Below are 12,264 nucleotides of genomic sequence, written 5' to 3'. Positions count from 1 at the left end.
TTACACACACACACACACACACACACACACAGATACCGACTGGGGGTGGTTAGACACACACACACACACACACACACACACACGGACTGGGGGGTGCTTACACACACACACCCACATACACACACACAGATATGGACTGGGGGTGGTTTTACACACACACACACACACACACACACACACACAGGGGGTGTTTACACACACACACACACACACACACACACACACAGAGGGGGTGGTTATACACACACACACACACACACACACACACACACACACACTCCCAGCACGAGCCCCCAGCCCCGGCTCCCCCCCACCGCAGTCCCGCAGCCGTCCCCAGGCCTGGCCCCGGCACCCACCGCCCCCGGCCCTCGCCCTGCCTCGGGGACCCTCCTGCCAGGCCGCGGCTTCGTACGGCGGCGCCGTGCTTCCCCGGGGCCCTTCTGGTCTTTTCATACTTCCTAACACTTATTTGCGCGTTTGGCTGCTGCCGAGTGTTAATTTGACGCTGTCAACGAATGAGCCGCCGCGATTCCCGCTTGCTTTTCTGGGTAGTAACAGCTAATTTACAGCCCGTAACTGTGAACGTCTCGTCAGAGTTATTTTTGCCCACGTGCTTGAATTTGCGATTTTCGATACCGCATGTACTTTGCCATTTTTATTACCCAGTCTTTGGTTTTTCAGACTTGGGCAATATCGATGCGGATTCCCCGGCTGAGGGGGGACGTGACGGGAAAGCGGGACATGGCGAGCGGCATAGAGACAACGCGCCGGGACCCGTCCGCCACTGTCTCTTCCACTGTGAGCATTAGGGGGCATCAAATGATGCTAATAAACAGCTGGCTCGAAGCAAGAGGAAGGAGGTGGCTCTTCATGCGTGTGCACGGTCTAGTGTGGGGCTCCTCAGCACCTCAAATGGCCAATATTGGAAGTCCATGTGGGTCCAGGGGTGGGTGAAAGGAGAAGGGGACAAGTCCATGGAAGAGGACTCTCCTTATTTTCTATGTTCTTATGAGTATTATCTGCAAAAACTATCATCTCGTTCTGAACCCCTTTTCCAGAGTATTTAGGAGTATGCTGAGTAAGCAGGTCCCGGCACAGATGGCTGAGATGTCCCATCCATAAATTTCTCTTCACCGTAGAAACCCATCATTTGTTTCAGCCCTTGGCTTCCCGTCTTTTAACCAGTTACCGAGCTGTGAAAGGACTTCCTATCGCGCCCTTTGATGGCTTCATTTCTGTCAAAGCTTCAGCTGAAAGCGTCTTTAAAAGTCCAGACCACTCTGCTTTTGTCTTCCTGCCCTTTCATGGAGCTGGGAACCTGCGTCTGGTCTCAGAGAGTCCAGAGCTCTGTCCCTGCTCTGTGTCGGTGCAGCCACAGCCTTAATTCCCCTTAAGACGGGGAAGGATCTGGAGATGGTCCTACCTGGGAGCTAAGGCGGCCTTAAACCTACGTATGCTGGTAAATAAGCCAGTTTCAGACCACCTTTTTTCTGAGCTGTCCCACTTCTGTCTCTTCCTCTCTCTGTAGTAATTTCCTTTCAGCTCCTGCAGGAGCTGCAGAGCTCAAAATGCCTCGTAGTGAAATGTAAATCCGGTCTTTTCCCAGCGGAAAGGGGATCAAAAAATGCATGCAAAGTACAGCTGCATCTCTCAAAACGCATCTCGTCCTTCTTAATATACCCCCTGCTCGCATTTCGTGGCTTGTTACCGTGCTAAGGCAGCGAGGATTCTGCTGTTAAAACTGTTGCCCCTTCCCCTCCATCTGCTTTGTGCTTGTTTGCGATTATTCACAACGCAGCAAACCTTGTAGGTATCGCGTTGTGGGGCCATATGGCATCCATAGGGTGACAGCTCTCCTCAAGGACACTGATTTACCTCCCTCGATTAGCCACTTCTGGCGACCGAGATGCCTGCCTTGCTCACCGCTGAGCTCCCCAGCATCTTCCCATCTCTTTGGATTTTAACGCACGAGTTAAAACTGCACCACTGCAAAAGGAGCCTACCGGCGTGGGAGGATCGTCTTGTCTTCAAGTAACTCCGTTGCTGCCGATCTAAATGCTTTAGTAATGCTTAAAAGTCATAAAAGATCATTAGGGTTTTTGAGGCCAGGAAAGGTTAATAGGAGAGCAGCTGTTGCGCAGAGTCAACGGCGGGGTGAGAAAAGAAGTAGGAAAGTTGTGCCTTTAGCTCAGCTTGCGCGCTGGGGATAAATTCAATGCTCGGGCTGCGACACGGCAAAAAGCAGCTGGAAAGAATAATGGAACGAGCTGAGCCAGGTGCTGGATTTCTCTGAAGAAATGCAGTTTGAAAAGAATTGCTAAAGCGAGCAGCTCCCTCCCCGAGCCGAGCGAGGGACACGGACGCTGCCTGCTCCTGCCATTGCCGCTATTGCTCAGAGGCGGCTTTCTGCTCACCCTGCCATAACCCCTGTCCTCCTTGCCCCTCCGCCGCTCACGGCAGCTCTTTTCTACAGGAAAACGAGACGAAAATGGCTTCTTTTTGTCGCGCCGGCGACTGGGAGTTGCGAGGCATGAATGTCTGCCATGGGTTTTTTTTTTCCAGCTTGCCTATAGGCACACGAGCAAAAATGCCAGAGGAGGTATTTACAAAGCCTCTTCGCTGTGATTCCTACGGGCTGCGGGGAGAAGGCAGGGAAAAGAAATACAAATCTAGACATCTGAGAACCCGCAGGAGGCTGTGAGAAAGCCAAGGACTTCGGAGCACGGAGAGTCCGGAGCTGCCATTAAAAAGGCACCTGGAAAGGAAAAAGGCGTAACAAAATCAGTGCCTCTGTCTCCCGCTTTTACCTCTCCTTATGCTGGTTACGGAAAGCCACCGAGCCATCGGGACAGTTGCGGGGGTTGTTAGTCTCACGTCTAGGTTTTAGTTGTCCTGGAAGATTTTATGGGGAACTGATAGGATTGGTAGAGAAGAAACAGAAGGGAAACCAAGAAAATAAATATGAAGGGCAGTGATTCTTATCCTGTCAGTTTTAAAAATCTTACTTTTTGCCAGTCTGTGTCAGTATAGATCCCTCTATATGTAACTGCTAATAAAGATGTAGGAGAAAATGATCGGGAATGGCTGCTCTGTCTTGTCCCCAGTAAAGAGGAGCTCGTAAGCCTATTTTGCACAGCCAATAACTCCGGCAGAAGGACGGAAGAGAAGAGCTGACATTTCGGATAATAAACAGGCAGAAGCATCGCAGAATCACTGAACGTAAGACTGCAGGGACCCGGAGAGGTCACGGAGACAGAGCACCACCTGCCTCCAGGCAAAATCAGCTCAACTTAAACCTTTCTTGGCAGATGTTTGTCCAACCCGTTCTTAGAAGCGCTCAGCACTGACGACTCTGCAGCTTCTCTTGACATTTCTTTCCCGTGCCTCATTATCCCCACCTCAGACGCTTTCTCTTAATGTCTAACCTAAATATCCTTGGCTACATTTAACCATGACTTGTTTGCTAATTGCCTGTGGCTGTGAAGAATAATTTACTGCGTTCATAAAGCAGGCAGGAAAAAAAAGAATGTTTTGATTCCATTTTCAGGTCACCTTTAAAATCCGCTTTTCCATTTCGAAACGAAACGCCTGCTGGCTCTCCATGAGGGGTCCCCAGGCCTTTTCCAGCGTAGACTGAAAAATCACCAAGAAAGATGCTGAAAACAGCAGGGATCAGGCAGCAAAGTCATCTCAGCAGGGAACCAACGACATCCAGGGGGTGGCTGCAAGCAAAATGGCATCGAAGCAGCCAGGGAAAACGCTGTCTTTCTCCTCTTGCAGGTACAGGTGGTTGGTCCTCTGCTGTCCTCCTTGCTCTCTCCCAGATCCTCTGCCCCTCGCATCCACCTTCCTCCCCTCACCCTTCACACTTCTCCTTACCCTCTTCTCCTCTTCTGACCCTTTTCAGCATTTTGGCCCATCCTGCTTCTCTTCCAGCCTCTTCAACCACCTCTTCAGCAATTCTAGTGTGGGGCTCTACCCGGCTACACCGCCTGTAGGACGGGCTGAACAGTCCTCTGCAGGCGCCTGTCTCGCTCCAGCGACCAGCTACAGAAGGAGCCTAAGCAACGGACTAGGCAGCTGGCTCTTAAAGAGTTTGGCGAGTTGGATCCTATTCTTCTTGCCCAAACAAAACGTCACCCCGGATCTATGAGACCATCTCAGGTCAAGGTCTAGTTCTCAGCTCTCTTCCAGATCTTCTGTCTGGTCTCTCCTTTCTCAGTCCCCGTCGAGACCACGGGCTGGCCTGTCTTTCAAACACATGACATGGGAACCTTCCCTTCAGGCTTCCCAGGGCCCCCATTCGCCCTGCCCTTGGGAGGAGCTCACCGTAAACAGCTCCTGAAGAACCTCATTATCTTCTCTCAAATCCTTCCTGAAATCTCTCTTTTTCCAGTGTCTACAAAAAAAAAACCCAGCAGGTTTGGCTCATAGATCATTAAAACCCACAGTCTGCCATGTCAACCAGTATTGTCTCACTGTTTCTTTGTGCTCTTCTGTCCAACAGATTGTCTCCATCTGCTGTCTCTTGCCTGGCAGTTAAGCTTGCGAGCTCTCTGAAGCAAGAACTGTCTTTTTGTGCTGTGTTTTCATGGCACCAGGCAAAAGGAGATCCTTGTTCAGCACTGGGACTCCTAGGCGCTTCTGCAAAATTACTTCCAATTAATTTAATAAGCACAAATAGTATACGTAGATCTGAGTGACATTCCTGAGTTGAGACATCCTAGGGGGAAAAAAGACAGAGGCAAAACGTAAGATGCGAAGTGTCTACCAGCTGCAGAGGCCAAACTCACTTAACCTTCAGCCCCAGCTCTGCCCTTGCTAAGCAGCGTTGTGCTGGAAAACACAGTATCCTAGAAAACGGAGCTGAAAGGGACCCACGGGATCATCTAGCCCACAGCCTCGCTATGTGGGAGAGTCAGCAGAACTTGTCACACACAGATAACCATCTAACCTGTTCCTGAAGACCTCTACAAGGAGAATTGCCCACCCTCCACAGGCAATCAGTACTTGTGTTTCTTTCTCCTTACAATTTGGAAGTATTTCCCAATGTCTCTACGAACTGTCCCTTTGGGCAACTGACTTTCGTCATTTTTTTTGTCTTCTTCTGTGCCACGATAGGCCCCCAGAATGATTGTTCCCTCCCTTTTTGGAGAAGCCTTTTACATCCTTGGAGACTATTCTCATGTCTCCCCCGGGCTTCAGTTCTCCAAATTCCTTTCATCCGTGTCTCAAAGGCCACGTCTTCTGGATCTCTGGTCCTTCTTGTTGTGGCCCCCTGGACCTTCTCCAGTGGGCTGCGTCTCTCCTGAAGCGGCATGCCCCAAACTGAATGCAGTCTTGTAAAACCATGTCTATCCCTTGCGCTAGCTAATAGACACTAACAGAGCTGAAACAGCTTTAGCTGCTTTTCTAAGTGCCRTAGGATGAATTTCAGAAAATACCTAACTTACCTATGTATGCTATTTAATATTCTTTTGTCATCACAGTTAACACTCCCCGGGCTGAGATCGTAGTAACTTATTTATTTCAGTAGGTATCTGCTTGTAGTTGACATTTTTAAAGCCTCATTAAAAAAAAAAAAAAACAACACAGTAAAATCTTTGGATTCTCAGCCTATTTTGTCAGCAGCCTTCCTCCTCTGGGTCCAGACCAACACTCCCTTGCTCGTTCTCCTGCTGATGTGGTGTTTTGTTGTCACTCCTAATGATGCTTGCTATTTCCATCTCAATTTGTGCCTTGGCCTTTCTGATTTTGTCCCCACATGCTTATGCTACTTTTATAATTGCCCTTAGTAATTTGACCTAGTTCCCACTTTCGGTAAACTTTCTTCTTGAGTCTGCGGTCAGTGAAGAACTTGTGATGTAGCCAAGCTGGTTCCTACCACACTTCCTATTGGGATAGCTTGTATTTGTGGTGTTTGTATCATTTCTCTGAAGAACTGCCAGCTTCCTTAACTCCTTTCACCTTTAAACGTGCCTCCCATGAGATCTTACTTACCAGTTCCCGGAGTTTCTCAGTCTGCCCTCCTAGGGTCTTTTGTCTGTATTTTCCTTTTCTTCCGCACCCCTTCGTAAGGGTCGTGACCTTGGTCACTCAATGCTTATTCTTGGCCAAATTGCCTCCCATCTTTAAGTTTCAAATCAGTCTCTCTTTCCCCGGTTCCAGCCAAATTGGAGGCATTTTGCTCCGCTCTGCATTGTCCCCGGGAGGTCGCCACCGTTGCTTCCCAACAGCTTGCTGGACAGTCCCGGGCCCTGCTCTGTTCGTTTCCCGAGGGAACCAGCTAAGCAAGCTCACGTGCCGGCCAACATGATTAAAAAAAAACAGCGAGGAAACAAGGGCTGTCGTGGTTAAAGCTGTCCCCAGAGTTTCACTAGCATCAGCAAACGCACAGCTGTTCTTTCCCACACTGAGCATTTTGCAGTTTACCGGGGCTAAGAGGATTTTGCTTTTCTCCTGCCTTTAAATCCAACGCAGAGCCAGTTTAACGCTGCGTTCGCTCCCCGCTACAGGGAGCCTGAGAATTACGGAGTGATTGGTACATCCCTTGGCTAAACGCTGCGCTCCAAATGCTCTCTGGCTGCGCAAATGCCAGGYGAGGCTCCCCTGAGAGCCACGCGAGCCCGCGATGGCAGGAGGACGCTGACGTTGGCGCGCGAGCTCCCGCGGACTCCCCGCGCTGCCCCGCGCCACGCGTCTCCTCCCGAAAGCACCTGGCCGTCCACCTTTGGTCACCGTGAAACACTGCTCCTGGCCTCCTCTCCTGGTGGTGGTGGTGGTGGTGGTGGTGGTGGTAGGCACCCAGCGGTGGCCCAGCCTGGTCAGGAGGGCTCCGGGATAGTCCTACAAGCCTGACCCTACGCATCCGGGCATCCTGGGAAGCAGGAAGGCTGGAGGTGAGAGGTGGGCCAGCAAGCGTGGCCTTCATCCGACCACGTGTAGACATCTGCAATCGGAGCACGTCTGGGCTCCGGCTGCAGCTGAGGGCACCCGGACCATACGGTGGTGGAGGCCAGGACCTAATTCAGCTAAAATGGGATTGCCCCCCCAAAAGCACCCATTTCACCCCACTGGGATCCTGAGGCTCGCGGGAGACGCATGCGCTGGGAAGATCCCGGGCTAGGTGGGATGGATCCCATCCCGTGCCGCCGTACGGGGCCAAGCCCAGAGGCTGAGCCCACCCTGGGCTGCGGAAGCTGCTTGCAGCCCGGTGCCAGAAGGTGACCCAGCGCCGGCCACCTGCGACGGGCACCATCCGTGGCCACGTCTTCCAAATATCCCTTAAAGAGGGAGCGAAATACCCCGGTTCGGTAGTCCCAGGGCGGACGCTGCGAGCCGGGACCGGCCACGAGGGGAGGAAACGGAGCCGGAGGCGTTCGAACGGGCAGGATCGCCCCACGGAAGGGGGGGGGGAGAGAAGGCGTTAATAGAAATAAATAAATAAATCGCCAGCCCCGAATTCCCAGGAAAAAGCTCGCGTTCGCTCCTGGGAAGGACGGACAAAACGGTGGGTCGGAAGGGAGCAGTGCCGCGGCGCCGAGGGCTGCGAGCGCAGGCAGGTCCCAGCAGCGCCGCCGCGGCTCCGACCCCGTTCCCTCGCCTTCGCTGTTGCTCCCGCCGCCGTCCCGCCGGGAGAACGGGAGGCTCCGGGACGTTTTGTCGCGGGCTGGTGAGGAAGAAAGGCTCCTTGTGCCGGGGATCGCGGCGCTAATCCCGTTACGTGCCGGCGAGAGAAAAGAGGCCGCCGGAGCGAGCGGGGCGAACCCGCTTCCCGTGCCAATTCCCGTCCCTCCGGCCCCTTCGCCCTGTGCCAGCCCTCGCCCGGCCACAAAAGGCGGCCTCCCCTCCCGGCAAACTAACGGAGCATTTAAATTTAATAGCCGTCTGCGTTTAAAAGCGATCGGCCGTCTGAGGAAAGCCTGGGCGCTGCACGGCTGATGCCTTCGCGGAGCCCGCGAAATCGGTCCAGGCTCTCGGAAAGCTTCCCGCGACCGGGCAGCAAAGCCGGGACAAGGCTGCTCTGTCCGAGCGAGACACCAGCAAATATGCACCCGGGTATTTTGTTTTTTCCCCCCCGGAAAAAGAAGGTTTCCTCCCTCCCCGAGCTGCCGCTCTTGCTCCTAGCGGTCCCGGAGAGCTTTCCCGCCTGCATCCCTAACGGCGCGCTCGGAAGCGTATGCTGCATCATCGCTTCCTTCCCTCCCTCCCGAGAAACCATCGGTTTTGGCTGGCGGGTGAATTTTTTTCCGGAAGAAACGGGCAGGCAGGTTCCCTCCACCATAAGCATCCCGGGATGGGGACGGGGATGGGGACCGGCCACCCGCGGGAGCGCACGGGAAACGGGGACTGAAGGCCACGTCGGGAGATCGCAGGCACCGGCAAGAGGCTTAACTTAAAAAAAAAAAAAGAAAGAAAAAAAAAGTTTTATTTCCAGATCTTCCCCCTTTTTTTCTTTTTTTTGGCCCTTTTTTTTTCTTTTTTTTTCTCACTTGTATTTCAAAAAAAGTGGGGTAAAAGTACAAAAAAAGTCAGTCGCGTGACAGCCAAGGTTTAGAAATCACAGCCTCGAACTAACCCGAGCGGGATACACAGAGCGCGGAGCGCCGCATCCCGGCCGGAGACCGCTGCCGGCCTCCGGCCTCGCGCGGCTTGCAGGGGGGGGGGGGGCACTTTGCTTTGCTTTTTTTTTTTTCCTTTTTTTCTCGTTTTTCTCTGTACAAAACACACCAAAGCATGCCGGGGGGGGGGGGAAGCGATAGCGAACGGGAACGGACGGACAGACGGACGGACGGACGAGCGGCGGCGCTACGCCGGGTGGTTGGGCAGGCTGTTGGCCCCGGCGCCGTCCTGGCGCTTGGGCGAGGGGGAGCCGGGCGCGCCGAAGGCTTCCTCCTCCTCCTCCTCCTCCTCCTCCTCCTCTTCCTCCTTCTCCTCCTTCCCGCAGGACTGCAGCGAGTCCCGCGGCTTGGGGCCGGCGCCGGGCTCGTCCTGCGGATACGGGGAGGCAGCTCAGGAGCCCGGAGGTGCTGCCGGCGATTCCCGCGGCGTCCCGCTCCGCCAGCGGGAATTCCCGCGCCGCCCTGCTCCGCTGGCGGCGATTCCCGCGCCTCCCCGCTCCACCGATGGGAATTCCCACACCGCCCCGCTCCGCCGACGGGGACCCCGTCCGCCTCGGACCCCTGGGGACGGGACCCACCGGAGCCTCCCGGGGGCGGCACGGGGACGGGGCAACACGAAGCCRACGCGGATAACGTTATCCCGGAAAGCCGAGGCGGGGGCACGGATGGGGGACGGGAGCCGGGGGGGGACCGCGCGGGGGCCTTACGTTGGGGTGCGAGCCCTCGGCGATGGTGGACAGGGAGAAGTTGTCGTTGGGGAGCTCGGACGGGCTGCGGTATCTGCCGGAGGAGAGCGCGGGGATGAGCGCGGGGACGAGCGCGGGGCTCCCCGTCCCCGTCCCCGTCCCCGTCGGTCCCCAAACCTGCCCGCCGCCGGGGACGGCCGCGGCGCCGCTCACTTGGTCTTGCGCAGTTGGCTGTTCTCCGTCTTGAGCAGGTAGAGCTTCTTGGCGAAGAAGACGGTGAGCATGAAGAGCAGCAGCAGCACCAGGGCGGCCGAGCCCACGGCCACGCACAGCACCTGGAAGTCGGTGACGACGGCCTCGCAGCGCCGGCCCTTGTGCCACGTGTAGGCCTGCGTGTTGCACCTGCGGGGCACGGGGGCGGAGAGGACGGACGGACGGACGGACGGCGCGAGGGGGGGGGGCTGCGAGGGTGGACAGGGCACCCGCGGTGTGATCCCGGAGCCGGGCGGGTTTCCGGGGCGGTTGGTGGCTGAACCGTGCCGGGGATGTGGCCGTGGGGCCGGCCGGCGAGGGGTGGTCGCCTCCGGGCGGCGTGGGTCCCGTGTCCCACCGCGTCCCGCTCGCCGCCGGCTCCCGCGGGACCATCGCGGCACACCCCGACCCGCGCAGCACGGCCGGCACACCCCAAACTGTGCGACGCAATCAGCACGCGCTGAACTGTGCAACGCCGCTGGCACACCCGGCACCCACGCAACGCGACCGTCGCACCCCAAACTGTGCAACGCAACCATCGTGACTCAACATGTGCAACGCAACCATCGTGCCTCAACCTGTGCAACACAACCACCACGCCTCAACCCATGCAATACAACCATCACGCCCCAAACTGTGCAACACAACCATGGCGCCTCAACACATGCAACACAACCATCACACCCCAAACTGTGCAAGACAACCATCGTGACTCAACCCGTGCAATGCAACAGGTGCCCCAACCGGTGCAACGCAACCACCGCGCCTCAACCTGTGCAACACAACCATCACACCCCAAACTGTGCAAGACAACCATTGTGACTCAACCCGTGCAATGCAACAGGTGCCTCAACTGGTGCAACACAACCATCGCACCTCAACCTGTGCAATGCAACTGTCACACCCCAAACTGCAATACAACCATTGCGCCTCAACCCGTGCAACACAACCATCGCGCCTCAACCCCGTGCAACGCAACCATCATGCCTCAATCTGTGCAATGCAACCATCACACCTCAACACGTGCAACACAACCATCGCGCTTCAACTCATGCAACACAACCATCATGCCTCAATCTGTGCAATGCAACCATTGCGCCTCAACCCCATGCAATGCAACCATCGCACCGCAACCCGTGCAATGCAACCATCGCGCCTCAACCCCGTGCAACGCAACCATCATGCCTCAATCTGTGCAACGCAACCATCACACCTCAACCTGTGCAACGCAACCATCACGCTTCAACTCGTGCAACACAACCATCATGCCTCAATCTGTGCAACGCAACCATCGCGCCTCAACCCGTGCAACGCAACCATCATGCCTCAATCTGTGCAACGCAACCATCGCGNCAACCCGTGCAACGCAACCATCATGCCTCAATCTGTGCAACGCAACCATCGCGCCTCAACCCGTGCAATGCAACCATCACACTTCGACCCATGCAATGCAACCATCACGCCTCAACCTGTGCAATGCAACTGTCACACCCCAAACTGCAACTCAACCATCGCGCCTCAACCCCGTGCAATGCAACCATCGCGCCTCAATCTGTGCAACGCAACCATCGTGCCTCAACCCGTGCAGCACAACCTTTGCATCTCAACTCGTGCAACGCAACAATCATGCCTCAGCCCGTGCAACACAACCATCGCACCTCAACCCATGCAATGCAACCATCATGCCTCAAACCTTGCAACACAAACCATTGCGCCTCCCCGTACAACACAACCATTGCGCCTTGACCCGTGCAACGCAACCATTGCACCTTGACCCATACAATGCAACCATCACACCTCAACTCGTGCAACGCAACCATCGTGCCTCAACCCATGCAACACAACCATCATGCCCCAAATTGTGCAACGCAACCATCACACCTCAACCCGTGCAACACAGCCAGCACACCCTGCTCTGGTTCCTTGGTGGCCGCGGTGCCCTCCCTGTCCCCATGCCCACGCTGACACAGGGCTTTGCCAGCCTAGGCGGGGGGAGCAGCTGCAGCCACCACGTGCCACAAGGCCACCACGTCCCCGCCGGCGCTCACCTGCAGAAGGCCCCGTGGCTCTCCACCACGTAGCACTGGCCGCCGTTGTGGCAGTAGCTGGGGACGAGGTCGCACACGGAGCGGCAGGAGCCGTTGTGCCGCACGTAGCCGCTGCGGCACTCGGTGCCGTTCTCCAGGCCCGGCACGGCCGCCGGCACCGGCGCAGCCCGCTCGGGGCCCCCCAGGACCACGGCGGGCGGCAGCGGGGCCGCGTCGTGGCGCCCCGTGGGTCGGGGCTCCTGCCCCACGGTGGGGACGCCGGGCCCGGCCGGGGTGGGCGCCCGCAGGCCGTTCTCGTCCTCCAGCCCCCCGGCCTCTTCGTCGTCCTCCTCTTCCTCCTCCTCTTCCTCCTCCTCCTCGTCCAGGTCGTCCTCCTCGCCCTCCTCGTCGCCGTCGGTGTAGAAGGAGGTGGTGGGGTAGAAATCGGCCTCGTCGAAGGGCGTGAAGTCGTCGTAGAGCTCGTGCAGGGCCCACGGCGTGGCCGCGCCGCCCGCCGCCCCCTCGCCCCCCTCGAACAGCTCGTAGTAGTCGGCGTCGAGGATTTCGGCGACCGTCTGGCCGGCGGGCGGCTCGGCCGTGGCTCCGGGCGCCTCGGTGCGCAGCCAGGCCGGGTCGCTGCGGCCGCGAGCCCCCTGCGCCGGAGCCGGGCTGGACGCG

At 56.6% G+C, this 12,264-nt stretch overlaps 1 protein-coding gene across 1 annotated transcript in view; it reads right to left on the bottom strand.

The window, feature by feature from the left end:
- Nucleotides 1-677: 677 nt before the first annotated feature.
- CSPG5 (chondroitin sulfate proteoglycan 5) overlaps nt 678-12,264 on the bottom strand; it is a 13,854-nt gene continuing 2,267 nt past the window's right edge. Inside the window, exons 2-6 of the mRNA XM_026089717.1 lie at nt 11,608-12,239; nt 9,521-9,709; nt 9,329-9,401; nt 8,946-8,991; nt 678-796 (exon numbers count right to left, since the gene is read on the bottom strand). Of these exons, the coding sequence (XP_025945502.1) occupies nt 678-796; nt 8,946-8,991; nt 9,329-9,401; nt 9,521-9,709; nt 11,608-12,239 (1,059 nt within the window). The remainder of the gene's footprint in view (nt 797-8,945; nt 8,992-9,328; nt 9,402-9,520; nt 9,710-11,607; nt 12,240-12,264) is intronic.

Source organism: Apteryx rowi, unplaced genomic scaffold (genome assembly GCF_003343035.1).
Source record: "Apteryx rowi isolate R43461 unplaced genomic scaffold, aptRow1 scaffold_83, whole genome shotgun sequence".
Lineage (NCBI taxonomy): Eukaryota > Metazoa > Chordata > Aves > Apterygiformes > Apterygidae > Apteryx > Apteryx rowi.
This window is presented reverse-complemented; position numbering and strand designations above follow the sequence as displayed.